The 27,751-nt window shown below is 42.0% G+C and overlaps 1 protein-coding gene across 1 annotated transcript; it reads right to left on the bottom strand.

Annotated features, from left to right (window-relative positions):
• Positions 1 to 13,708: 13,708 nt before the first annotated feature.
• On the bottom strand, positions 13,709 to 21,645 carry LOC136947403 (transforming growth factor beta-3 proprotein-like). The gene is made up of 7 exons (XM_067241469.1): positions 20,902 to 21,645; positions 17,205 to 17,368; positions 16,053 to 16,182; positions 15,720 to 15,827; positions 15,301 to 15,469; positions 14,951 to 15,104; positions 13,709 to 14,672 (listed from the first exon to the last, which is right to left on the bottom strand). Exons 1-7 carry the CDS (start codon positions 21,272 to 21,274, stop codon positions 14,514 to 14,516), a joined length of 1,257 nt encoding a protein of 418 aa, XP_067097570.1. The 5' UTR covers positions 21,275 to 21,645; the 3' UTR covers positions 13,709 to 14,513.
• Positions 21,646 to 27,751: the final 6,106 nt, after the last annotated feature.

The raw sequence follows: 27,751 nt of genomic DNA, 5'->3' as shown, positions 1-27,751 counted from the left end.
TGGAATTATCATTACAAAATATCACAGAAGATTTTTGGAAGGAAATCCAATCTTCATTAACCCAGGTCTTTCTGCTCTGCCACACAAATAACCTTTACCAGTGGGGGACGAATGTTGGAGTAACTTAAGATTCCTTTGTATGGCTGAGTTTTTAGGACTACATTTAATCGGCAAATTAACAATGGGAAGATCAACTTTCCCTGTAATCAATTTCATTGGCATTTTTATGGGTGCTTGGTTTGGGGTTTTGGGTCACAGTCAGTAAAACTTAAGGGCAAATGTAATGGTCTCAGGAGGATATTTAGAGTGGAAAAAACAACAAAAAAGTTAATATATTCTTTGGAAATGGATGCGGTTTAAATCATGGGCTGGTTTTAGGTTCCATCACAGTTTTCCTTTGAGGTGATTTTTTTTGTAAAAAGACAAGATATGAAGTTTGTCACTGAGAAAATAGAAGTCAGTTTGGGACATTGTGTAGGTACGTTTAGGACACTGTTGGTCTGCCTACATATACTGTACTTACAATAAATTAACAAAGAGTCCTGCTGTGAACAAAACACATCCCATTGTAAGTCTCAACAGAATGCTTCACGTTTTTATGTAATAAAGGAAACACTGCAACAGAAGTGGAGAGGGATGAGTCACTGACGCAGGTCAGTGACACTTTGTTTTACAATGATATTTGATTGACAATTCTTGATGCAGTTTGCCCCTGGGACTCCATTTTGTGTTTTCTGTATCCAGTGCTCTCTTATGAATGAAACTGACAGGGAATTTATTGGAATGTCTTTATTGAATTTGTAATATGTTTTAATTATGTTTTTACCTACATAATATAACACAGTACTCTGCCAAAATGGAAATGAATTTAGATCAGGTTGACCAGGAACTGTAACTTCTCAGTGTTGGCGTAATACTAAAATAAATATGTATGCATTACTAGTACTGCATACAAGAGCATTCTGTTATATTTTACATTCCAGTTCAAGTACAGTTAATTATTTAACATAAAGCACAACATGAAAACATTAAACATTATCTGGGAAAAAGGACTGCGGTCAAAGTGTTGGGAACAAATTGTTATGTACTATACAGTCTTTATTTTATGTGAGAAATAATTTAGAAAATTACATTGGATCCCACCAATGCACCAACACCTAACAACCCTTATAAGACTAGTGTGGTTGTAGAAATACTAGTACAAATGAAATCCTCCAGAATACAGTATATTACCTGTACTATGTATGTGTAACATCTCTTGAGTAGCAGGACAAAAAAATTAAGCAACACCCATGCTTTTGCATTCGTTTCAATACACATAGTCCTTAAAGCCAACGTTTCATTGCAATCCTTGATAATGGGTTTTTCTGATTTTTGTAGTTTACCAATTATATATTATTCAGCCATATCCTCTACATGTAGCAAACGATCCCAGTTGAATAGATGCCATTGCTTTATAGTACCGTAACATCTGCTGACTTCTATGCTATTGTCTATTTTAAGTTGTAACTTTCGCTGAATATATTTTGGCAAAAACAAGAAGACATTGTTCCGGAAATTTTTCAGGATAAGATCTGGGTTTGGAATTATAAGCCGTGTTTTGAAAAATTGAATCTGGGAAAAGGAAATCTCTGACTGGTTAGACTTGGCTTGAGCATCTAAATCATTTTGGTTTCCGTTACTTCCTAACATTTGAAATCCCCCTCCTAACAGAACTATGATGATCTACTGTATAACTTTAATAGAATGCATATTGCTGAAGAGGTAAAGATGAACTGAACAAAGAAATATATTGATTGATGGTTACTGTGAAGTTTAATCACAGGAGAAGTTCTTTGGTATATATTTTTTCTGTAGCTAACAGAGACAAACTCAACACAGGATAGGCACATTCCTCTCAAAACTGTGTGCATATCAAAGCAATTACATGTGTCTTGTGTAATGTCAGTCCAATAACTATGGCAGTGCATTGACACTTTTATAAACAGCAATATGTCCATTGGTGGAGATGAAAGCTTATCCTTTTTTTCAGCTTTGTTGTATATTCTTGGCAAACATCTGTAATTAAATTGGCAATTGCATGGCTGAGCTCATGTAACCCCTTTTGACTAAAAGCAACCATGGGGCTGAAGATCCAAGGACCCCTTGAAAAACGGAAAGGAGAGGAATGCCAAAAAGTTTTTTGCCCTCCTTTTAATAATACAAAAAAAAAAGAAAAAAACTTTTGTATTTGCCTAAATCAGAACCAGATGAAGGCCCATGCACCTGGTGATCCCTGGAGGTAAGCCCTCGGCTCACAGTGAGCAGCTATGTGCTAATGAGAGCGCAGGGACACAGTTAAGGACGCTTCCAGGGGCCCTGGCGCTGGACAGACTTAACCCCTCGCTTGCCGGGTCCGCTGTCAATCACGTTCCTCCGAGTACTCTTCCCTCTGACTTTGTGCCGCCATGCCTGCGTGCTGCTTCTTCGACAATGCCTTCAATTCATCCCCCAAGGTCGCATAATCTTTTTTGCGAGACATTTGTGTTTCCCTAGTTGATGAGAATTCAGTCTGAGTAATAATTGAGACCATGAAGTTTAAAAAATATGTTTGGTCCACCCACACAGCTGTAGCACTGGATTGAGTCTCAGTTTCTGAACATGAGGAGAATGACATGCGTGTAAACCTTTGACTCTGTGTAAGGCACAACTCTTTATGGAGGTCCTCCATTTAGCACCCACAACTAAAGCAATCCCTGGGCTCTCTCGGTATCATTACAGAATCTTGTTAGAATAAGCAAAAATACGACGTCTCCTCCCTCGAGTTATTATTCGGAGTGAAATCTGATAAATGTACACTTAATGCTGAAGCTAAAGAAATCAGCCCCCACAAAACTCCCACGCACCCTGAAGCCGCACCGGTGCTGGGAAATTAATCTGTTTGCTTTCTGACTCATGTTATTTATCGTGTGGGAATCGCATGGCCAACAGCTTAGGGAGCAGTGGGCTTTCTGTGCCCGCTAGCTGCTACTCCCATGGTGCCTAGGCATTTGAAGATAAAACCGTTGATATGTAGAGTGCACCTTGACTGTCAGTTTAGCGGCCTTATCCATTTCCCGTTCTTTTATTTATGACTAGGTTCATAAGCAAACCTTCAACGAGTTGGAAGCCGTGAGGAAAGAGGAAAACAAAAGTTTTCACTGGACATTAGTTACCAATGGGGTTAGACAAGGTGGAATATTGTCACCTGTTCCTTTTTAATTTGTATATGGATGATCTTTCTAGGACATTAAAAGTGTCTGTATGGTGGGGGATAGGTGTATTAATCATCTGATGTATGCAGATGAATTAGTTATTATGTCTCCATATAGTGCTGGCTTACAGCAACTGCTTAGAGTCTGCTCAAACTATGGACTACAGTATGACATCAAATTCAATATAAAAAAGAGTGTTGTAATGATTGCCACAACTAAAGAGGACAGGAAGCTATGCTTTCCCTCTTTTTACTTGTCAGGGCAAGAGCTGAATGTAGTTGCTAAAGCAAAATACCTGGGCCACATCATCAGGGATGATTTTTGATGATGACATACAGCGCCAATGCTGTAAATAATATAGACAAGCAAATAAGCTGGCACGCAAATTTCATATGACGAAGTTAAAAAATCTATCTTTAGAGCACACTGTTCTCCAGTGTATACAGCTCACCTATGGTGCAGCTACAGTAAAGCAAAGATACATAAGATAAAAGTGGCATGCAATGATGCACTTATAATCCTGTTGTGTCCAAGATGGACCAATGCTAGCCATTTGTTTGTGACAAATAATGTTCCCACCTTCCATGCTGTGCTGAGGAATTTTATGTACAGATTTATGTGCCGATTAACAGAGTCAAAGAATACCATTTTAACCGCCTTAACCAACCCTGCACTTAGTGATACCAGATACTATACTTCCCAACTCGGGAAACACTGGAACACGCATCTATACCTGTTTTAATTATTGTATATGTATGAGCTATATGTATGTTTGTATGTATGTATGTTTTGTACGTTCCCTTTATGTAATACAGTATGTGGTAGTCAGTATGTCTGTATGTATTTATGTTTGTGTGTTTGTGTGTACCCCTCTTGTAATATGTTATGTGTACTTTTCTATCTGGACCTTGAGTCTGCAAAATAAAGTTATATATTAGCCAGCTTGAATTGGCCAGCTGTCTTAATTAGGGTTCCTCCAATAGGAGGACCCTATTGTATTTGTTGGTTTTATTATTATTGTTAATCCTCTTCTACTTGCGCTACAGTAACTCAAAATGTTATTGGTCACAACATTTCTAATTTGGCACATTGATACTACAGGCCAGTGGGCACCACCACACCAATAATGGGCCACATTGGTCCTTAGGGGGCGCCACAGGCAACGCCCAAAAGTCACATTTTCAAAGGGATGGCATTTCCACCTCATTGCTCCAATTCTTCTGGAACTTGGTATAAATGCCTTATTCCATATGGGGAACAATAAAGCCTCAAGGACCCATAATGTCAGACTTATGACTTTTCTTGTACTGTCCAAATTTGGGATAACCTTCAAAACCATTCTGCTACCAAACCATTGATCCAATCGACTTGAAATGTGTTATATATTTGTAGAATACGTGTGTTTCTATAGGGTGATATGGAATACGAAATGTGTTGCAAAATGGCTGAAAGGGGTGTATTTATGTAACTGTCCACAATGCCACAATATCTTTGTGTCAATAAATCAAACATAATTTTGACTAATTTTCAAAAATGTTCAAACCTTATTGGCTTCAAGATGACATAATTTCTGAAGTACCATGCGACACTTCACCTTGATATGCAAAAATATCACTGAATCACAGCTGTTTAAACTTTTCCCGAATCTAACAATGCGTGCCACAGGAGAAACGGCTTCTTTTTTTTACACAGTAACTGACCACAATATTTCCCAACACAGAGAATAGCTCAATGGTCTAGGATGGTGTCCTGCAAAGTGTAAGGTCATAGGTTCAAATCCAGCCACAGACCTAGTGCCTGTCATAATTCTGATTATCTGTTTAGTTGAACAGGATGACATCATTCTGAAGTACCATACGCAATTTCACCTTGATATGTCAAAAGATGACTGAATTACAGCTGCTTAAACTTTGTCCCAATGCTGACCAAAGCTGTTACTCTGCCTTTTCAATTTAAATATTTTTTTTATTTAACCTTTATTTACCCAGGCAAGATCATATATATAAACTCAACAGTTGATATGTAGCAGAGAGGATAGAGGCTGACTTGCAACCGCATGTTCTTGAGTTTGAATCCCCATTCAGCCTGTTGTTGTTTGCCATGCATGAATCAATTTTGCTCTCTTGTTGTCAATGTACATTTGTATATTATTTTGCCATTGTGAGGAGGAACCCGCATCGCTTCTTGCAGCTATATTTACTGAATTGTATTGGCATTAATGCAGCAACTCACCTTGACACTACAAAGCCATAGCTAAGCATTTCCATGTAAATTTCGGGCCCCCCAGGATTTTTGATTTTAGTAGTTTGTGAGTGATGCCTGATGCCAGTGATTTACAGAACTGCTCATTGCTCATGTATTTATTTACCTGCTCTGGCCAGAGCCACAGTTCTGCTGAGGTCAGTAGTGCAGATGGGGTTGGGCCTCATTAATGTGAGTGAGGTGACTGTTTTCTTTGGCTGGGACGAGGACGATTACAGTGTTTCTGTGAAAGGTGATCTCTGTAATCCTTACTTCCTCCCCCCTCCCATATCACTCACGACTGAGGGGGAGGAAAGGTTTTAATTGGAGTAACACAAGGAGACACGCACACACACACACACACACACACACACACACACACACACACACACACACACACACACACACTACATACAATACGTAAACAAATAACATAAACATCCAACACAAACATGCATATAAAATGTTATACCACAGACTTTGGAAAGATGATTAATCTTCAAAATAAATATGACTCGTATTGAATCCTTAACTATCCTTGCGTGTCAGTTCATCACGTACAATGTGAAATGGAGCATGGTTACAATTACATTATCAGTACTGGGAGCGCATCTCAGTGAACCAACTGTAGCCTCTCCCTCCTCCCGTAGTCACTTAACTTGGTTCTTGATGGTCTTTTGGCCTTCCTTGACTTGACTTGATTCGAAATGACCCTTTAATTGGTTTATGATGGTGTGTGACTCAGCAGAAAGGAAGTACAGTGCTCCTGGGGGGTCAAGGACGAGGCAGATTTTCCAGATTGATGCACCCACAAACCAAATGTTTACAGATGTCCCTGTGGTTGATGTAGAGATTGATTTAGATACCACTGAGGGCAGGATGTATCCGGTCTTTGTCTCCTGTGCTGGTGGTGGAGAGACCGAATGAGAGAGAAAGTATCAAGGATGAGATCAGGGTGGGGTGGCATACTTGTTAACATGGGAGAATACAGTATTTGTGACCCAAAGGATAGTGTGAGTTTGTTTTTATGGGAGAGATATCAGCCATGCGCGATGCAACGGAACCACATCTTTTCTTTCAACAGTAGGATCTACTGAAGGCTGACCAAAGACTAGGGGAATTCATCTGGAAATTCCCCGATAAACAGTCCTGATAACCCAATGTTGAGGGTCCCAGGAGTTCTTCATTTCCTCGGGAAAGGGGTTTGCCTTAAATCTCCCCACTCAGCCTCGTATTCCTGACCTCTCATTACACTCGAACCGGCAGAGTGAAACCTGAGTTGAGATCGTTCATGGGACAGTGAAACCATGTCCCCCAGGTATATCTCCAACATGAAGGTGATGTAGAGATATGCTGAGTGGAACGAGTTTGATATCAAACTGATTATGTGGGATAGACTTGGTCCTAATTGGTGAGCTCAGGTTAATTTAAACTCATACATTAAAGTTGGTGACACAATAATGTCGCATATATGATGTAATGATATAGGATAGACCTGACAAAGGCAAAGGTTACCTTTGAATTTAAATTGCATGTATTCATTGAGCATAATCATTTACCCAAAACGACAAACAAACAGTAGATACAGTATGGTAACTGCAGTAGATAATCAAGGATTTAAAGATTGAGTTTGGTGATGTAATGAGGGCAAAACAGGGGTCAGCCAGCTCACCGATGAAGCCCGGGTACTTGGTGCCACAGTGATGAGGAATAAAACATGTCTCAGTGCTACAGGAAAAAAGATGTGATGATAAACTTGGGTCTAGTGGCTGTGCTAAGGATACATTTAATTCACAGATTCAAGTTGGGAATTTGAAGAAGGTAAAACCCACACAATGAAACCAATGTCAATTGTTGCTCCTTGGCTTTTACAATCTTTGGACCGCTGAGGGCGGCCACAACCCGACCGCAGGGATGTTTGCAGTTAGCCAGTGGTGTAAACACAACACGGTTCAAATGGATGGTGCTGTTTACAGGCGTGGCTGAGCGGTTGTTTTGTTTGGAGGCGAACAAAAAGCAAAAATTGCGCCAGTTCAGGGAGAAGATTGCAGCAAGAGAGAGAGAGAGCGAGAGAGAGACAATTGGTTTCCCACGCTTTAGAGTTATGACTTTAAAGTCAACATCTGGCCAAATGACATAATATTCACCCAAGATCGCTGTCAGTGACAGCCATTTGTTTGTTTAAAGCACATGGTTTTAGTGAAAGAGGCTCCATCATACTCCTCCTGTCTTAAGAGAGAAACAGAGACATGAGAGAGAGAGGAAAAGAGAGAGAGAGGAAGAGGGAGAGAGAGGAAGAGAGAAACAGACGAGAGAGAGAGAGAGAGAGAGAGAGAGAGAGAGAGAGAGAGAGGAAGAGGGAGAGAGACGGAGAGAGAGAGAGGAAGAGGGGGAGAGAGGAAGAGAGAGGAAGAAAGAGGGGGGGAGAGGAAGAGAGAGCCTACAGTGACAGTGCTCACCACCACGGCCAAACCATTCCCGCTGCTGTCAGTGAGCGAGGACGCAGCCTCCCTGCTCCCAAATCCGTCCCATATTTGTGGTTGTGTATGATCATGTAGTGGGAATTCGAGAGGGGGGCCGCCCATGTTTTAGCCTATTTGTTTACAGTGAAGGCGGGATTGCAGCATGACAGCCACAGTTTGCAAGGTATTAAATCTTTGTAGGAGTGTGCGTGTGTGTGTGTGTGCGTGTGTGTGTGTGTGTGTGTGTGTGTGTGTGTGTGTGTGTGTGCAAAAGCACTGCGAGTGTCTGTTTGCATGTCTGTTAACAGGGAGTCTCTCTCTCTGTGTGAGTGAGTAATAAAAAAAAGAGAGCGAGAGGCAGAGTGTTTCTCTTTGTGTGTGTGCAAAGTCTGTTCTAGGCTTTTTAGCAAATGTTTGTGAGGGATAGTGTCCATTAGACCATGTCATATCCTGACGACAGTCTTCCAATGGTCAGAGATGGAAAGGGGGAGAGGGTCAGTAGTCGTTGACAAATGAACTGCTCCATAGACGCTGCACTGTACAATCTTCTTTGTGTCTGTTTTCCAGCACAGACAAAGACTCGGAAGTGTCAATCTGTCCATCAAGCTCAATAGAACACGGAAAGGATTTGATGGTGTTTTGGGTTCAGTGTGTACATGCATTGTTCCACACACCATTACATTCACAAGCCCCGCCATATTCCTTCTATCCACTCATTCTTCTTTGAAAAAGGAGACGGAAACAAAAGGTAAGTTAAAACCCCTAATCTGAGGTTTCACACATCATCTCCTCTCCCTTCATCCCCCTTTCAACAGGGCTCAGTCTTCCCTAATTATCCTTCATTTCAACAGAGACAGTCTGGCCTCCTCTCGTACTGTACAAACCGGGGATGAAAGGAGAGATTAGTTTTTCTGCGAGAGGCACTCCCGGTCGCCGTCCAAGTCCTTCGAGAATCACGGTGAAGAAAAAGGGAAAAGGAATGTACACCTCAGAAACGCAAATCCCTTCCAAAAAGTCTTTATCCTCAACAGAATCAAACAGAATGATCAGTGTTCGCAAAAGGTTTGTTCATTGACTGTTTATTTGTTTTCGAATAATTGGGCAACATTTGCATGTTGACAAGACCCACACTTTTGAAACAAACCTGTCCATGTATTTTTAATTGGCTTGAAAATGAGTAATTAGCTTTGCGAATTAAATACTATGAAAACATAATACGTTGTAATTTCTCACTTCCCTCGAGACGTTATCGTGCATACATTGTACATGCTGTGTGGAATCTGCAGACATTAGTGGCCCTCAAAAGCTGCCAGCCGTAAGAGTCACATGATCTCACTTAACTTCCACATGTACTCATCTATTCTTGTACAAGGCTTCATCCAAAGCGATTTACGAAAGGGGCCAAGAATCTCGTCTTGTGTCTGCACACACCTCAATCACAGATCGAGGGGGAGCCCTGAACAAAACCTGTTTCTCATTGACTTTTGGAGGGCCTTAGAATCTCCGCTTATGTTCGTCACTTGGTTAGCAGTGGGTCTGAAATATTGCATTACTAAAAGCATGGTAATTACTGCAACATTACAAAGTACAAATTTCACCACCCTCTCATCAGTGGAAATCAACTCTACAATGCAAACATCACCCGGTTGCGTGTTTGGCATACATACAAACCTGATCCTTAATATCTCTACAGCTTATGTGATGGCCTGCTCACCAGTGTAAACAATAATTTCTCGACCACCGTTTGAATAATAACCAGCTTAAACAGCCTGTTGTTTGATTGATATGAACATCTTTCATTATTTACAATAGAGAAACACATAAGATGACCAAAAATAACAGCAAAGAGGAGGGTAGTTTATTCACTGCCTCCCCCCCCTCCCTCTCCACCATCCACACACACACCCTGTTACGGATTTATTTTAATGAGTATGAGCCAATTTAGATATGGCATCAGTTCTGGTCAACTTTTTCACCCAGCCTTTTCCTTAGAAATGCTACTTAGATAGGCACTAGTACAACACCAATGAATCTTTTTACTTGCACTCCAAAATGGGAGCGTCCACATGATTTAGGGGTTAGGGGTCTCTCCAAATGAAACTTGTATCAGGGCACAAGGACAAACTGATATTTATGTCCAGCCTGGAATTGCTATGAAGTCAACTCCCTGCTGATGCTGTCTTAACTGCTTGTTAGAGTAGAGACATTTTGTATAAAAGCCCGTTTAAAATAACTTAATGCCCTCATCAATCCACTTCATGGCTTTTGAGGGGAGCAACCAACGTTATCATTACCCAGAGTATAATTTACCTAGGATTAATGTTCAGGCGTTCATATGATTTAAGTGAGCCTCCCTGTCTCTGATACACTACACGCACGCACCTACACACACATGCACGCACGCATACACAAACGCACCGTACATGCACACAATACTTAAGCTTCACTTAGTTTGAGGTCTTCCCTCAACCATGTGCCCTGCTGTTTCTGTAGGTCGTACGCATGGGAGGAAGACAATCATTGTCTTTAAGCTGTCCTCAGTGGACTACTACTTTTTATAACTGAACAGAAACAAAATGGAGGAGCAAAGAAATCTAAAACCAACCGTTAGAACGCCTTAGTCGTGGGCCTAGTTGGACAATGGAGCCTATTCTATCATTTTATTGAAGTTTATGCCCTGTGTGCATATGATGATATATTGTCTTCTGTGTGTCTGCTGTGTTGGGGGAGAACTTGCTAGTATTGTATTTCTGCAAGAGGAGGAAGAGAAATAATGGACCTGTGAGCGTCTGATCCTATTGTATAAGCCTGCTGAAAAATGCTTCGTTTCGAACTTTTGGAAAGTTCAAACCCCACACTGACTTTGTCAATAGATGACCAAGTGTGTTTTTGCTTACATCTTTTACAAAACTCCTAATGGGTACATGCATCTTGAAACAGAAGCTGTCGTTTTCAATACACAGTAGAAGTAACAACAATATATGTTCCACTGTTGCAGTCAGATCGAATCAAGAGAATGAATTTGGATTTGCATTTAGGCATGCTAAAATTGTTAGCATAGTTTCTGCTTCGCCATTGCTGCCCCCGGACGAGCAGATGAGCCAGACCAGCCATCCTCAGGGATTTCACCAAGGCCGATGGTTTGGAAAGAGGCCTTTGACTGAGAATGTTAAGAGAAGCAGGTGTGCCTGAAAACAGCTGTTGTCAACTAGCTGGCCTATGTAAATGGTATCATTCTGTGGAAGTGTTTCCACCAAGTCAAGGTCAGTCAAATTAAAGAAGGGGATTAGATTACGGCAATGGGGCACTCGGGGGGGGGGGGGGGGGGGGGGGTACACACAGGTGTGCCTCTCAGCCTTCTGAAACAGTGTTTTGTTTGTGTTTAGTGTGACCCTTTGCTCACTCCTTATGTTGAGCAATGTTCCGCTTGGGGATGTACGGCAACAAACAGTCTTACCAGACCTATCAGAGTATGCAAAAAGAATTACGAGACTACTTTTGGATCTTTTGGAGTTCATTTTTACTGACTTATACTGTGAGCCAAGTCGCTTTATAGGATAGCATCAACAATTTGACTTCCACTCCCAAGTACCAAATCTCTGTTTTCCTTTAAACTCAAAATTAAGCGATGGTGTTGTCATCCTCAGGCCTTTTGCGGCGCGAGGATTCTGCTGCAGGGACACTGTGTCCTGAAATAACACCTCCGTTTGATCCAGACCTCCCATCCATTTGTTTAGCCATTAAGGCCTGTGACATTGATGTGTTTACATATTTTTTCACCCTGTCTCCTTTCCAGTGTCTACTATCACTGGCCGTGCGTGTGTGTGTGTATTTGTGTGTGTTCTTCTCATTGTCAAGTTACACAACTCTTTCCACCCTGGGGCCTGAGAACTGGGCTGAAGTGACCTGATGATTTTATTGCAGCAAAGTCATATTGAGCAGATTTTCTTTCTTGCTTGCTCGCTCGCTCTCTTTCCCTCTTTCTCTCTCTCCCTTCTCTCTTACACATCTGTTAATCTGCTCAGGGAATTGCTGCAGACTGAGTTTTCCAAACCTGTGTGCATTTTACGTGTCACGTAATTCATCATCACTGAGTTTTTGGAGGAGCATGGGGTGCTTCAAAACTCCTACTCTGACCCGGGTCTGGACCTGAGTACTCTTGACTCCAACTGTGGGGCTTCTCATTCAGTAGCTCGATGTTGGAAGCTATTTGAGGTAGGGGCTAAGGGGTTCTGCTTGTCACCCACAGGAGAGAAAGGAGCCTCCATTCCTGCAGGACTTTGTCTGAAGCTGCAAAAAGAGAGAGGTTTCCCCCCCCCAGGAAAGTGTGCACTAACAAAGGCCCCATACAGGGCACTCATCAATGGTTGCAACCCGATCTCGTAGTGCGACTTCTGAATGTCATAAATTTACGTTCTGGTTCTAGAGAAAAGCAGGGTTAACATTCATGGAAGGCCAGGCAGGGGCAGAGGGGTGATTTTTGGAGACCTGGGAATAGTAGATAATGGAGCTCAACTTTCAGTTAGTGATGTTCAGAGTCAACCATGCATGGCGCATGGCTGCTCTTTTACCATGGGTGTTTGTCAGCAGCACTGAGTGGAGCACTGGAAAACACACTCACACACACACACACACTCACACACAAACACAACACACACACACACTTTCAGTGCTTATGAAACCCGGCCAGCCTTTGTGGCTCCATCATGACGCATCTCTCATTGACTCTGACAAGAGCAATAGTGAACCCACGAACAGGACATTCTCTCTGACCACTTGTCAGAACACATTAGCCCGGCTCAGAGAAAGCAGCATCAGTGCTAATTCTGCTGTTTGTCAACGCTGGCTTCTTGTTGTCATTAAAAAGGTGGTTCAAATGTTTCTGTGGAGGAATATAGGGAACAAAACCATTAAAAGATTTTCACACTTTGTGTACTAAAGAACTACTGTACTACGTCACTATTGTCTGTAGTCTCAATTGCCAGGTTTGGAAAAGCAGTCAGGGAGCACGACTCGAGAACAGAGCCAAAGGTATATTTATTACTGTGTGAAAGAAAGAAAGAAAGGGCTGCTGCGTGTGCGTTGTTAAGATGGAACTCAGGTGGGACGAGGTAGACTAGGCCGCTAGCTTGTGAAACCGATTCATATTTTTGTAGACTTCACACAGTTTTCGAGCTGTAAGAACGTACGTTACTCTATCATGGACTTAATTTCACCGATCCCCCACGCCTTCCCCAGACTGTGCTGGTTGTGACCCCCCCCCCCCCCCCCCCTCTATACTTCGTCCAGCTTCATCTGGCCTAGCACCGTAAAAGAGAACTATGACAAAAAGATGAAGAGGAGAGCAAATGAAAGAGTGTTCTGTTTAGCAGCACAGGCACTGGAGTAGGATGTGGGGTCCGTCTGTCAGCTGTCACAAGCATGGACCGACAGGTGAGGCGGTGAGGAGAGGCTATGGATCTAGATCCTGTGCCTGTGGAATTGTGGGAGACGAACCAAGTGGTCAACGTGTTGTATCAATAATTGCAGTACTTAGTAGTCCAATGATGTTTTGATGACTATTTGGTCTTGTTGTTGACACAAAATGAACCCAAAAGGTGATATCTAAATGCAGTCTTTTGTCACTGGTTGATGGAGCTTATGTCCATTTGAGCATTCTTTTTTGTCAATTTTTGTCACAACGGAATCATTTACGTTTCCCCAATGAAATGGAAAATGTCTGATAAACTGAATTTAAAACCTTGTGCTCGAACACACAGTATCTTCCAAAACTCATAAGGAAATCAATGACCACAGTTTAATATAAAAGAGTTTCCAGGGATAATAATGAAACACATACTGCATTAATGTTCTCTCAGGTAGTGAAACAATCACCACTTGACATCCGTTGCATAACAAAGCACATCAGCCATTAACGTCAAAGAAATGTCACCAAAAATGAGTTGCACAACGAGTTGTTTCCAGCATATTGTATGATGTCCCAAAAAATCATTTGAAGCCGTCAGGGATGAAATCTTCCAGTGAACGTTAGTGTTGAGGTGTGCTAATGGCTGGCACGTTGAATCCTCTCCATTATGCAGAAATGTTCTCTCTGTTGACCGTTCTGATTGTCAAGAATTGTCAAGGCTGCTATGGCCACAAAAACAGTTTGGCTCAACCTTTTTCGCTCGCTCACTTTCCATTGCAAATCCGACAGGCATTCTCTCAGTCCTCGCTTTCCTGACCACAGCTATGTCTTTGGACACGGCAGCAAATCGGTCCTTTCTGCTTTGTATTCGCTGATAATGCCCACCAATGTCTATAAAAAGGAGAACCAAAGACAGTCCAACAAAATGTACAGCAATACTACCTGGCATATTTAACTGACCAAACATAAACAAGGAAAACAAAGGTCCCCCATGGTCAAACACTGCAAGATTAACTCACACAGGGATGGGGATTCGGAAGTGGTGTTTAGACCTTGGCCAACGAGGCCCCAATGTCCATTGAAGTATAGAAATGAACCGGCATGTAGATGTAGCCTCTCAAGAGGGGGGACTATTAGACCAAATGGACTACCTGGCTTCTTCGGGCCTTCTCAGCTGCACTTGCAAGACTTGACGATCATGTTGGAGAGTTGCTCCACCTTGGGGGTGCGACCAGAGTAGTAGAGGATGGTGAGGGGCTCGAGGTCTTGAGGGACACAGCATGGGGAGGCGGAGGCCTCGGGGTTCAGAGTGTTGTATAGGCTCAGCAGCTGCAGGGGGACAGGGAGGCAGGAGCACATTAGCTCTGATCAGAACAGAGTACTTTAGCATTACTGTATGGAGTACTAACAATATTTAAGGGACATATCATTGTACATTTAACACCTAGGCTAAATCCCCCAATAACATATGTCAGATTACAAAAAAATATACATATACTGTTTGGGTACTTTAGTGGAAAGCTTGTTCCAGAAGTTTCTCTGGAGGAGTAGCTCTAGTACCCACCAAATCAGGCTACCAGTTAGCTAGCCAGAGGACGTTTTCTCACCGTGCTGTGTGTGGTATCAGAGCTCCTCAGGTAAGGGCATGGCCCGGAGCAGTAGTTGGCATAGTAACCCTTAGGCTCGTGGATCCACTTCCAGTCTAGGTCATGGCGGAAATCGATGTAGAGTCTACGAACGCAGCAGTTCTCCTCAACGTTGCTGTGAGAACAGTATGAAGAACTAGATCAAGAACTTTGCAGTCACCTAATGACGGTATTAGAGAATATCCATCTAACCTTGAGCTGTCAAATACTGGGCGCCGGTTCCACAGCTTAAAACATTCTCATTCACTGCATCTAGAACACATTTATCTATAGATGAGCAGCCTTCCGTCACTTTGAAAGTCGAGCCTTACGAGAAACAGTAGTTGGTGTCGAGCGCTCGTTTACGTCGGCGTGTGGAATGGGCGTCCAGGCGATGAGGGGGTATCATCATGAGGATGAGGTGCGGGAGGTACTGCTCCTTCTGCTTCTTCAGACGGCCCATGTCCAAGCGGCTCTGGTCCTCGTACTCCCCCTCCACCCCTGCAACGTGAGGTCAAGGGTCAGACACGCCTTCTCCTGAAGAGTCTGAAAAACCTCCGGGCCTGAGCTACATCCTAACACACAGCGACCGGGCATCAGGTCGCTCCACCGACCTGACGACCTTGTCAAGGAATACTCCTCGTGAATAGTTTTCAGCTTGATTTCAAGACATTTCCTAAATCCTTAAAGTACCAATCCAAAAAAAGGAGGACAGGTTGGTAAAAACAATGAAATAAGGCGTTGTCCTCACCTTTAAACTTGACCTCCAGGACCTCATTCACATTGTCGATGATGTCACCGTTAGGGCTGAAGGTGTGACAGGGACAGTGCACGCTGATCTCCAGTCCCAAGTTCGTTCCTGAAATCGAGTTGTTATAGACAATCTCAAAATGGGGCGATGGGTGTTGCTCAGTGGTACAGCCTTTGGCTGCATATCAAGAGGTCCCATGTGTAACCCCCCCCCCCCACACACACACCCCTCCCCCTCAATGAATACATTTGTTTATACATCTAAAGTATCTTTCTACTTTACTACTCGTATATGAGGTTGGGAAAAGGGCCTGATCAGATCAGATGACCTCACCTCTGTACATCAGCCACTCCCTCACAGTCTCTGTCACGTCGAAGGAGACCCATTCTGGAGTGCCTTTGGTCAGGACATTCTTGGCTCCGATGTAGCGTTGCTTAGCAATGTGCTCATTAGGCTTCAAAATCTGTAAGATCCCCATCGGGTGAGTCATATGTGGAAGCAATACAGCTGACAGAGCTGCACTTAGACAGAGGCTTCTGAAACGGGCCTTTGGAGAAATGTTGAGCTATCAAAATTGGAGTTACATTCCTGATAAATGAGCCACACTACTCACAATATTTCTAAAATGACATAGTATTCCATAGTATTCCATAATAATAAAAGAAGACATCGTTGTACGATAGCCCCAAAAGGTAATTGCAGAATCAAGAGCAGACTCTTAGAGTCTGTAGAAAATTATCAGGTGTTCTTTTGTGGGGTCATTTGTAAATTCCAATCAAATGAAATAAAATCCTACATTCAGGCACAACAATAGAGGAAAAGTAGCTCTAATTGTGGTCTAATGAGAAACTCTGTATAGACTGGGCTCACGTGTCACTCATCCACCATTTTCAAACCAAAAGAATGTCATCATTCAACCTAACCCACATTTATAACAACCTTATGAACCTAGCTTGAGTGTGATCTGATAGAGAGGTCTAGCGGGACTGAATAACCAGACGACCAAGATTTGTCCATGTTTAATTTTGTCCCTCATGTGATGCCAGAGTTGTACTCTACCCTCACTGCTGCTGACACTAACATTACCCTGTCGGGGTCCCAAAAACATTCTCCAGGACTGACGACCTGGAGTTTGGGTCTGGCTGTGGCCCACCGTGAGACCACAAGCTGGATTTCATTGGCTTCCGCCCTGAGTTAGAGGTTGAATAAATAGGGTTGTGGAACGCAAGCGCCTAGATTTCTGGTCAATGTCATTATGGTAAAACAAACTACAGTTAATTCCTGGTTCGGCTCTTTAAAAAGCAGCATCCAGAATCAAACTCCCAGCCTGCCTAAAGGTCTTTGTCAGCTAGGGGCCAGATGTTGATTTAAAGAATTATTAATTAGTTGGCTTTCCAAAAGAATAATTTGGGGGATTGAGGGTATGTGTGTGAAGCACATTCTTTTTAGTTGGTAGAAGGACATGGAAACGGTACCTTTACACACCTGGTAGAGCTCAACCCTCTGTTCGTTCCTCTTGGCGCTGGCGTTGGGTACTCTCAGAACACGGAACTCAGCCCGGAACAGATTGGTGGAGTTTCTTTCCATGGCAGAGACGTTGAAGCGGAACACTTTGGAAGTGATACCCTTTGGACAATAGTGCAGCTCGTCTGTAATAGGAAGAGAGGAGATCAAGCTTGAGGTAGGTTTCAAACCAATATTTTTCGGACAAATACAGGAAGCGACGTTGTCCCCCTTTCATGAGCTTATCAATGAGTTTGTGCTTTTGGTGGGAGTCCAAAGGTCTTGTTTTTAGTTCACTTTTTTATTCTTCCTCCTTTATAAGGATGGTCAAGGAGTCACCCTTTTTGTTTATGGTTTCACTTTCCTCGGAGAGGGGGTTGTAGTGAGGGTGAAAAGCAAAATGGAGCCCCTAAAACCTGACTCTAAATAGACATGAACAACAACAATCAAAAGCCAGTGTTTTTTTGTCAAAGTCTTGTGTAATTTCCCCTTAATGCAATACAGCAAGGCTCCAAAATAGTAGACAGTGGAATGTTCATTTCTGTTGCTAAACAATTGAACTTCACTCCAATTAATGTGCGAAAATGGGTCTGACCGTTAGATATTGTGTTAAATATGTACTGAGGGTCAAGAATTATTGGCCTGGGCTCAAGGAGGTTCTAGAACTACATACCTCATTTTGAAACCTTTGCTGACCTAACCTAGCAACCCAGCTTCCACTTCCAGTAACTACTTGCACTGGGAGCTTTTCTATGAATGGACATCACTTATCTCCTGGCACCACATTGTGTGCTTCGAAGTGAATCATTAACAGTGAACTACTGTACCCTGGGGCAACTTTCCTCAATGGACCTCCTATGCAGTACATGGTGGCTGGCATGGAATGTGGTAATGTGATTATCAGTAGAAGTCGGAGAGCTACTGAATTATTCCCTTTTATGACTTAAGTGGGAACAATTTCTAAGCAAATGAATGTCCCTGTTTGTCTTAGAATGACTTCACCTCCCGGGTATTCCTGTATATCAAACGGCCTAGCCTCCGCAGGTCTAGTGACCACTATCCAGAGACAGCCAGCAAGCCCCTCTGACCATGATGACTTCTCCACACGCGCTGAACTGAGTCCATGCCTGGCAAATGCCAGACACATGTACAATTCTATAAAAGGAGACTTTTCAGGTTTCCAAAAGTCCGATCTCCCAATACAGTAATTTACCTTTCCTCTCGGCTTTCTGCTTCATTTGCACCTGTCAGGATTTTGAGCTGGTTTCTGAGACGGCCTCAGATCCGCCAAAGGTCAACACTTTACCTAATGCTTTTCAGCAACACTGTCAAAGCTAATGTGTTTGCCCACACCATGATGTCACCGGCTCCAAGTCAAAACTTATCCTACTTCGCCAGACTTCTGAACCTTTCACCTCGAGGTGCATCACCTACAGGTGGCCAAGCCCTAGTCAGCCACTGGTATCTAATGGACTATGTCCATCCAAATGGATCCTCTGCTATACAAAAACAGGATGCTAGTTTAGTCCGTTTCTCGCTGTCTTTCAAAACTCCCCTATTAGTGCTTTGGCGAACGGCCAAATGCTTTGAATAGAGTGGGTCAAGGAGAAAGCACAGAGGATGAGGAAAATATATTTCCTTGTAATGTACACAATCCAGGAGCCTTGGTCCTATGGTTGTTCTACTCCTTTGACATAGAGACACCTTGTCTCTGTTAAATAGGATATTATTTTAACTTTTTCCTTCCTCTAAAATTACAGCAGATAAATATTTGGCACCATTCTGTGAAACCTGTGTATTTTATAGTCTGCGCCATGCCATTATAGCTCTCAGGTTTAAAGCCAAAACCATACTTGAGTGCCAGTCCTCTTGGAAGTCACTTGAAGAGTTTTGCTTTTCCTCAGAGGTAAATGTTCAATCTGTAGGCCGGCCAGCCAGAGGAAAGGGGAACCAGCAGAGCGAACGTTCAAATTATTTGCGATGCTCACTGCTTCCAAAAAGCAGTGTATGCAAAACTCATTAGCCAGTCTCAATGGGCTGGATATGCATAAGGCTATTGACAATTCTAATGCATGTCCACCATGCCAAGTCTGAGAGTATGAAAGTATTCAAAGAGAGCTCTTTAAAGAAAACTGAATATTAAAAAAACATAACATTTGAATTGCAAGACTTTTATGAGAAACTCTGTTTATTGTGAGGGATTAAAATTAAGTAAACCAGTGACAGGATCATTTGACTATAGTGTGACCTTTGCCCTCAATGGGTACTATTCCTCAAGCTAATCTGTTACACTTAGTATTACTTTTGTGAGGAGCACTTGATATGAACCAAAACGGAACTGGGGAGGGGAAGCGGGTGTCTTGTGTGAAACACCTGTTAATGTCAAAGGGACAATGATGCAATGTTCCCGGCTTAGTCCAGGGCCTCGACACCATTCTTACAAACACCAAGAGTTGATCCTCAGAAAATGTGACTCAGACTACATCATGCATTCCCCTGAAAGTACTGACATGTGTCTATAGCAGAGAGGCCTTACACATATTTCATACCATGTTTAAGTCTATTTACCAAGTATTTCAACGGTAGTTTTAGGACCATTTCCAGGGTAGGACTGTTAATGGCCATTTCAATTCAATTCACAGTGTTTTTATGGTGCATATTTGAGGTTTGGCTTTGACAGTAAAGCAGTGAGTGCCATTTGAATGGTGCCAATAAAAATGCCAAAGGCATACGCACACTCATTATAAAGATCCTGAGGAAAGGTGATTTTTGTTTTTTAAACATGTCCTGTAGTTGTGACCATAAATGTGAACCACCTTGTAACACAATCATGGTGATGGCTAATCAGCACTGATCGTTGACCTATAATGGGGAAGGATGATGGAAGGTCATATTGTTGAAAAAAAGTTGGTCTTTCTGTGTCTGGGAATGAATGCTTAACCTAAGCTCTAATGTAATACCTCTGTCTTTCCAGAAGGGAGGGGAGGGGGACAGCCTCTCCTTAGACAGACACAAGGGGGGAGGGGGGATATCTAGCTAACCTAAGGGAAGGTCCTTAATCTGATAACTTTCCCTGTCCACTTATCAACTTTTCCCTTTTCCTCCTTTTGAAGTAATTCCCAATCAGCCTGGGAAGGCGTTCCTCTTCTTTGGGTCTGACTGCAATGAAAAATGAATACAGTATCTAGGCAAAAAGACAATGATGGAGGAGGAGTTTGAGTGAGTTTCCACAAAACACTGGTCCTGTATTGCAACAGGTTGGTTATGAGCAACCTCCGAGGTCTGAATGTGTAGACATTCCCTCTTTTCTGAAATGAACACCTTTCTGCTGAATTCATTTCTGCTCTCGAACCCAGTCTCTCGCCATTGCTTGAGGTCTATTGATAGCACTCTCTTTAAGATAGAGATCCATGTGTCCTCACTAATTGTAATACAGCAGTAAACCTTGCCTGTGCAATAGAAAAATATTACTAAAATATGAATTTTCATTATGATATCAGTAATATACCTATTATGAAATTAGTTTAAACATAATATAGCTAGATGAGCTAAAATAACTAATTGACGCGCTTTCCATTCACTAATCTCGCGCGTAATGCAACGCCAACCTGTGCCACAGTTGTTTTCCGCGTTAGACTGTAAACTACCGATTATATAACGTGAGTTTTTAATAACTTACTGTTTTCTGGTGGTCCTTGGACCATGCTGAATTTATATATTTCTTTGGCATAGTACTCGGTCTCTGTGTTGTCTTGGCCGCAACTTTGCTGCCGGTCTCTTCGCAGCTCCTCAAGTAGCTCCCTCGTGCTGTTATACAAGGCTTGTATTTGATAGGGGATTTGACTTGGTCCAAGAGAGTGTGGTGGACTGGTCAGTCGGAGTTTGCTCAGAATTTGTCCCCGTATTGCCTCGACCCTCTTCCTTTTCACATGGTCAATATCCACTGTGGCACATGTAGATAAAGAGAAACTCAAAGTTGCGCAATTTATGAGAAGAACAAACAGTAAAACCTTTCCCAAATACATATTTCTGTCTGCATTTGGTATGTTCATTCAATGAATGTCTTCACAGGTGAATATCATCCAAATTAGTTTGTCTGTTTAGCAAACTTGATAGCAGTTTCCGTTGTATTTTGTCTTCCAATTTCCAATTATTCCTTTCTTGTGGCAATTCCTTTTTGTTCTATTGTCTTCAGAATTCCAGCTGCATATTTGCTCATTAGTCATTATTTTCTTAGCAATTCCGCACGAATGAAAACCCGGTGCTTTTAAAAAGAGTATGCAGCTCAATCTCCATCTTAACGCTGGTCGAATTCTAAAAACAGTTTAGTACTTTTCGTTTGCATTCCAAGTAGTTTCACAACTTGCCATTATTTAGCCTATTTCATTTTTTCCTGAAACAAATGCTTGCCACTTGATCTGTACTCCACAATCTCCCTTAGTACCCTTTGTCTAACTGTCACGTTGCCGAATTATGCGCACATTCAGTATAGGCTCACGTTTATTTTATACAGAGTTGTGACGTTTGATGGAGGAGGGACCGCAGGTTATCGTATTATCAACATGATTCTGCAGGCAAAGTTTTTTTCCTTTCGATGTTTTCTTTTTTTGGTACACTGTTGGCCATACTAATCCAAAACACTGACTATTCTAAAACGAGTATACCCAATATGCAACTGAATAATTTTGTATATTCATTTTTTGTATTTATGTATTAATAATTATTTTATTTCAGATGGTATTGATTAATAATAATATGATGTGGTTAAGTTGTTACTGGAAAATTCTAATTGGGGTTATGTTCATTTGTGAGCACAGACAATACATGACTAGCTTTCACAGACTTACTAATACTTTGGGTACCACAATCTGTTCTACAAGGTCTCACAGTGAAAGATGGTAGCACTCCCCCTAGTGGAATATACTAAGTCTTGTAGAACATACGGTTCATATGGAGTGCTGTTGTTGTACTGTGCGCCCCCCCTCCCCCCTCCACACACACACACACACACCGTCTAAAATAGATATGGAATTGCATTTTTGCTTTGAACTTTAAAACGCTTTGGCTAGAATCTCAGTAGCTAGGCCATTTATTAGCATTTCACTCCCTAGAGCTCTCAAGAGCTCTTACTTACTGCTCGTTCACTAGCCTTGACTCCCATCTCTTCAAGGACAGCAGTTCACAAATGTAATACTATCTTCCTCATATCTTGAAAACTCCCCAGCAATTTGGCAAACATTGACTTTTTATGTGGTTTGTACACACATTCCAAATGAATCAAGTCTAGGCTTCTTGAAATGTTAGACTTTTAAACAAAAATTGGGGAGGGGGGGGGGGATTATATATCTATTTTTATTCAGAGACCAGGGGCCTCGTGTATAAAAGATTGCGCAGCTTTCATACCAGAAGATGGCGTGCGGCCAAAACTTGAAAAGTACCTACGCACAAAAACATTCACATGTATAAAAAAAAACGCCAGGTCCTGCGCACTTTTCCTTTATAAATCACAATCAACGTGAGATTGACCGCACGTGAACGAGCCACTGACCCCGCCTTGTCTGAATTAAAATGGCTAAACAAGCAAAAAAGAAAAATGGCACAGACTGTGAGATCACGGTTCTAACAACAGAGGTGGAGGCGAGAAAATGTGTCAACATTGTATTAGCAACAAAAGAAAGTCGGCGGAGTGGAAAACTGTCACTATTTGCGCCCTTTCTTGTTTTTAACCTGTAGCACTTTAGGTAATATCATGTGCATTACAAATACAATTATTATTATTATTATCATTATAGGGCCGTAAATGCTGTGGGTTCGGAAAACCGGACCATGGCAAAAATTAAGAAGAAATGGTCCGATGTAAAACTCGAAATTAAGAAGAAACGTTCGTTTGAATGACACCCTCAAGTTTAACAGAAGTTATTAAGTGGTGGCGGATTAAACAGTATATAGCATTTTCCGTTTGGGTTTTGGCATTTTGATGTGATCATCCACATAATGATCAAACTTTTACTTGTATGTTTTTTGAATAGTTAACGTTATAGACGTATGACAGTAACGGTAGTGGAAACTTTTTTTTAATGTTTGGTGGGTTTCGCACTTTTCAGTTAGAATTCGCCACGTTACAGAGCCAGACAAGACTTTGCGGACGATCAGCACATTCTCACGTCAAGATAATTTGTATACATCACACAGTGTGTGAACCAGCGTACGAAACCTTTATACATGAGGCCCCTGTCCTTACAACATGTAATTTAACAGGAAGGAGTTACAATCCCCAATTCTATAAAAAATTGCAAAATTGCAAAATTTGTGAACACTAACTCCCTTGTTCGTTTTGTACTACTGCCACATTAGAATGGACATTTTCATAAAATAGCTGAACTCAACAAAAGTGCCCCTAACTTACTATATCATACTCTATAGAGTTTCAAATTAAAGCAACTTCCTTTTTTGTCAAGTAAGGTTTTCCCGTGCCCTCTGCAACCCACAATTCACATAAAATGCATTTTTCTGCCATGGAGGAAGGTCTATTCACAGGACTTTCAAGTTATAATTATTTGCCTTTTTTCTGGAAAAAAATAAAAAATGGTCCTCCTCGATCTCTATTCCTAGAATGCGCTTACCGTTTGGTCACATTTCTCAGACCCCAAAGTTCAAAGGTCTAGAGCAAGTAGCATCTATTTAGCTAGTTAATGTAATTTCCACTGGTATGCACAATATCGAAGATTTAAAATCCCAAATAAGGTAAATATTTGTCAAATAACTTTTCCTGCATAGGAAATACTGAAGTGCAGTTTGGGATTTTCCTGTTACAGGTTTTGGTCTTCGGTCCATTCAATGTTAATCATCTTTGAGTCTGACCATCGTTACATTTTCACATGTAGCACTTACTCTTACGTTTTGAATGTTGAATGGCAATGAGATTACTTTATTTACATTATCTAAGTAACACATGCATTCACACTATAGCATAGCACAGGAGCAACACCTGTACAATACAATAACATATCCAACAAGTTCCTTCACAAAATAATGGACTTTTGGTTCACTGATTGATCCTACTGTCTCCCTGGAGATGGCTCAAGTTTCAAGAAGGTAGATGCAAAAGTGAGAATTTTTCACGAGGCACTCTTGGTTTTTTCTGCCCTTCCCTCTTTCTCACACTACAAAAGTGTTGCCTCATCTCCTTCCTGTTGGGAGGTATCTGGGAAAAGTGAGACAGGATTGATTTCTCTGCATCAAAGGACTATTTGTGTACAGTGAAGCACATACACTACATCTGATACCAATTCATTGATCCCCTGTTTTTCTTCCCTGCCCCACTTAGTTGACGTGGTTGTCTGGAAGAAGAAAGTTTCAAATCCAGTGTCGCTACGATTCCAGTGGATATTACAAACTAACACAGTGGATGTTGTAGTGTGAATACATAGTGCTTTACAGTTTGTTTTTGTGTCTGAGACAATGGAGAAGTAATGAAACCACCATTTCATCCTTGGGTTTCAGGGTGGTCATCATCATTCCCTCTTGGAATCTTTTGTTCTCCACTGACCCATTTTGGGTAATGGGAACGGTTCTTTTATTTATCGTTTTTGAACTTGTTTCCTTTCGAGTTGCTCCAAGTACTTGCTGGAATGTCTTCATTCATAAGATGGCCTTGGTAGGTCGGGCTCAACTGAGTGATCTCAGCCCAAAAACAGGGCCACAGACTATTTGTAGAACCAAAGAATGAGCGGGAATTAAGATGGTTTCTTCCCCTGCAGAGCTATTTTAGGTCATGCACCCGATCCCTGGCATCCTTCAATGAGTTTCCCACACTCCCCGTGGCACACTTTCTTGCACCACTGACGGCCATTTCCAATTTTTCAGTCTTTGTTTCTAGGGGGAACTTGGGAAGGCAGTGACAGCAACAACGAGGCATATTTGATTTGTTGAGATTGTGAGTGAAGGTCACTTGCTGTTGTTTGTTTCTGTAGCTTGGACTGTGACTTTGTGAGGATGACCTTTGTCCAGTTTTCCCCCCCGAGGGACAATATGCTATCCTCTGTAGTTTTTCACTGTTTATGATGTTTTGTTAGTTTAGAAAAGATTTGGAGAAATGTTAGATCTCACAGTTTACTGAGATATGACTCGCGAGATGCTTGAATACTGTACCTTTTGCTTCAACAGGTCCATCTTTTGAATACCACTTTTTGAACCATTTAGGCAATGGTTTCTTGTGCAAAATATGACATAATTCTTTATGAAATTATTACAGTATTATTAAGTCTTAGTATTCAGTCTAAGGATTGAAAGGCCGCAGATTGATCACATCCACGTTCACATTTTCTAATAACATTATCGAATGTAATTTTCAGAGACATCAATGCTGATGTTGAAGCCATATTTGTTATTCGTGTGTATAATCTAAAAAGAAGTTAGTGATCAATTGGTCTTAATCCTTCTCTCTTTCCAGGCTACTTGAACAAGGACATGGGTTCTGGATCTTTCTGCTTGATGTTACTTCTGCGGGTCTTCAAGTAATGAACGTCTTCACACCAGATACTGGGAGGAAAAAGACCAGCGCTTTCAAAACCAGATGTCTGCTCCTATTGGCTCAGGTGCTCTCTCTACCTCATTGGCCAATGTAATGAAGTTGGCAGTTCTCCACTGAACCAGTAGGTGATGCTCCTCAACAAACAATACACGCGTACTTTCCCCTCTAAAGGTATCATGAAATGACAGTCCACGGATAGCTGTTTTCAAAAGTATTGTATGTTTTTTTATTGTATGTCTGCAAATCCCCAAGTGATCCCTACTCTACACTACCCAACCTTTTTATCATACCATACCAGTATATTCTTATCATTTGGCCTTTCATTGGAATGCCTCATTGATATGATTTATATAGTGGTGGAGCCAACTGAAATATTGAATTTAGCTGTTTCCACACAAAAGAAGTGAAGGCAGCTCTCATCTACTGCCCCTTCGAAAATGGGCCTGTCGAGTTGATGAACAACAGTAATTAGTAAGCTTTCATCACCTTCTATGGTGTTTGAAGGTCCTGGCTCCTCGGTCGTCAACTTCTGTCTGAATATGAGAAACCTCGGCACCCGAGCAGTAGCCAGAGCAGACAGAGGAGCAGGCAGCAGGTCCATGTGTTAAGCTCATCATGGTCATCATCATCGCTGGCTCTCGCGGATCTTTCGAATACGAGACAGAGCTGCCACCAAGGCCCTGGTTAGAGGGCTCTGATCTGTTTAGCAGCTCGCTTATCTCAGACGTGGATGTCTGTCAGTCTTGTCAATGTCTGTTGGAATCCGTTTCAAGGGATTGTCTCCTTGAATGTGAATGGGTATGTACGTTGAGTGTGTGTGTGTGTGTGTACGCATGTGCATGTGGTAAGCATCAAGTGAGTAACCGTTCCCAAGCATCTCTGGCAGGAGCACAGGGGTGATGTCATGATATTCCTTTGTAACGGTCACATGGAGGAATCATGTGAAATGGAAGACACACACACACACGTGCGCTCGCCAATCTGTCACGGGACTCCCAGACATCATCATCGAAGTCTACTCTTACTCAGAACTTCTCCCAGTGAGAACATTGCCACTGGTTGAGGGAATCACTCTTGGGCAAACTTCCTGTCTACAGCACATTACACTGAAATGTGGTGAATACAATCGAGTGACAAATTCACACATTAATCTCAATTGAGTCGAGGCCAGATCTAAATGATCAAGGTCTTACCCATGAAATAATGATATTTTGCATAATATTCATCATGGCGTTGTGGAAAGCATGTTTACAAAGTTTTGAGTAAAACATAATACTGTATTAACATAATCCTGAAGTAACATATTGAATTGACAGACCCTCTGAAATTCTTTATTCAACAACAGTACAGAAGCTTCAAAATTGGCCTAGTTGCCAACTTGTATGTGGCAGTAAAAACCGATACCCCACCCACAAGGACATATGGATGAATACTCCATGCCACCAACGAAAAGGGTGCCGCACGATATAGACGGCATATAATTCCTTCTTTATTTCCATGGCAGACCTCGTCTTACTTCAGTGATATTGGAGACAAAACCCCCGCCCGAGCCCCTCGAGCCTCCCCAGTCTGACTAGACAGACAGTCATACAAACGCAGATACTCTGCCAAACCAAGGAAAACGCTGACAGGCCAACACAGTTAAGTCTGCCTGTCTCAGGAATAACAAGCAAATGATTCATATTTGGGGATGGAATGCTAACAGGAGGCTCCTAAAACCTCACGCTGAGCCGTCACGAGGGAGTGCGAGATGTGGACGTCATGGCTACATTACCTCCGATGACTCATTCGATGGGTTCACCACGCGCACATCTTTTGTAACGCAGGGAAGAACTGGTAGGAAGACCAGACGATGACTGAGGGTGAAGTCATGCTCGACAGGTGTACTACGGCGAAGGGCTTGAGTCAGCGGATGTCTGAATTCAAAAAGTCCATCTGTAAATATGTACACTGTAAAGAGGGTGTAGTGGGGTCAGGATGAGTGCTCCTTGTGTCA

Source organism: Osmerus mordax, chromosome 8, assembly GCF_038355195.1.
Source record: "Osmerus mordax isolate fOsmMor3 chromosome 8, fOsmMor3.pri, whole genome shotgun sequence".
Classification (NCBI taxonomy): domain Eukaryota; kingdom Metazoa; phylum Chordata; class Actinopteri; order Osmeriformes; family Osmeridae; genus Osmerus; species Osmerus mordax.
The sequence above is the reverse complement of the archived record's forward strand: the minus strand, read 5'-3'. Positions and strand labels throughout refer to the sequence as shown.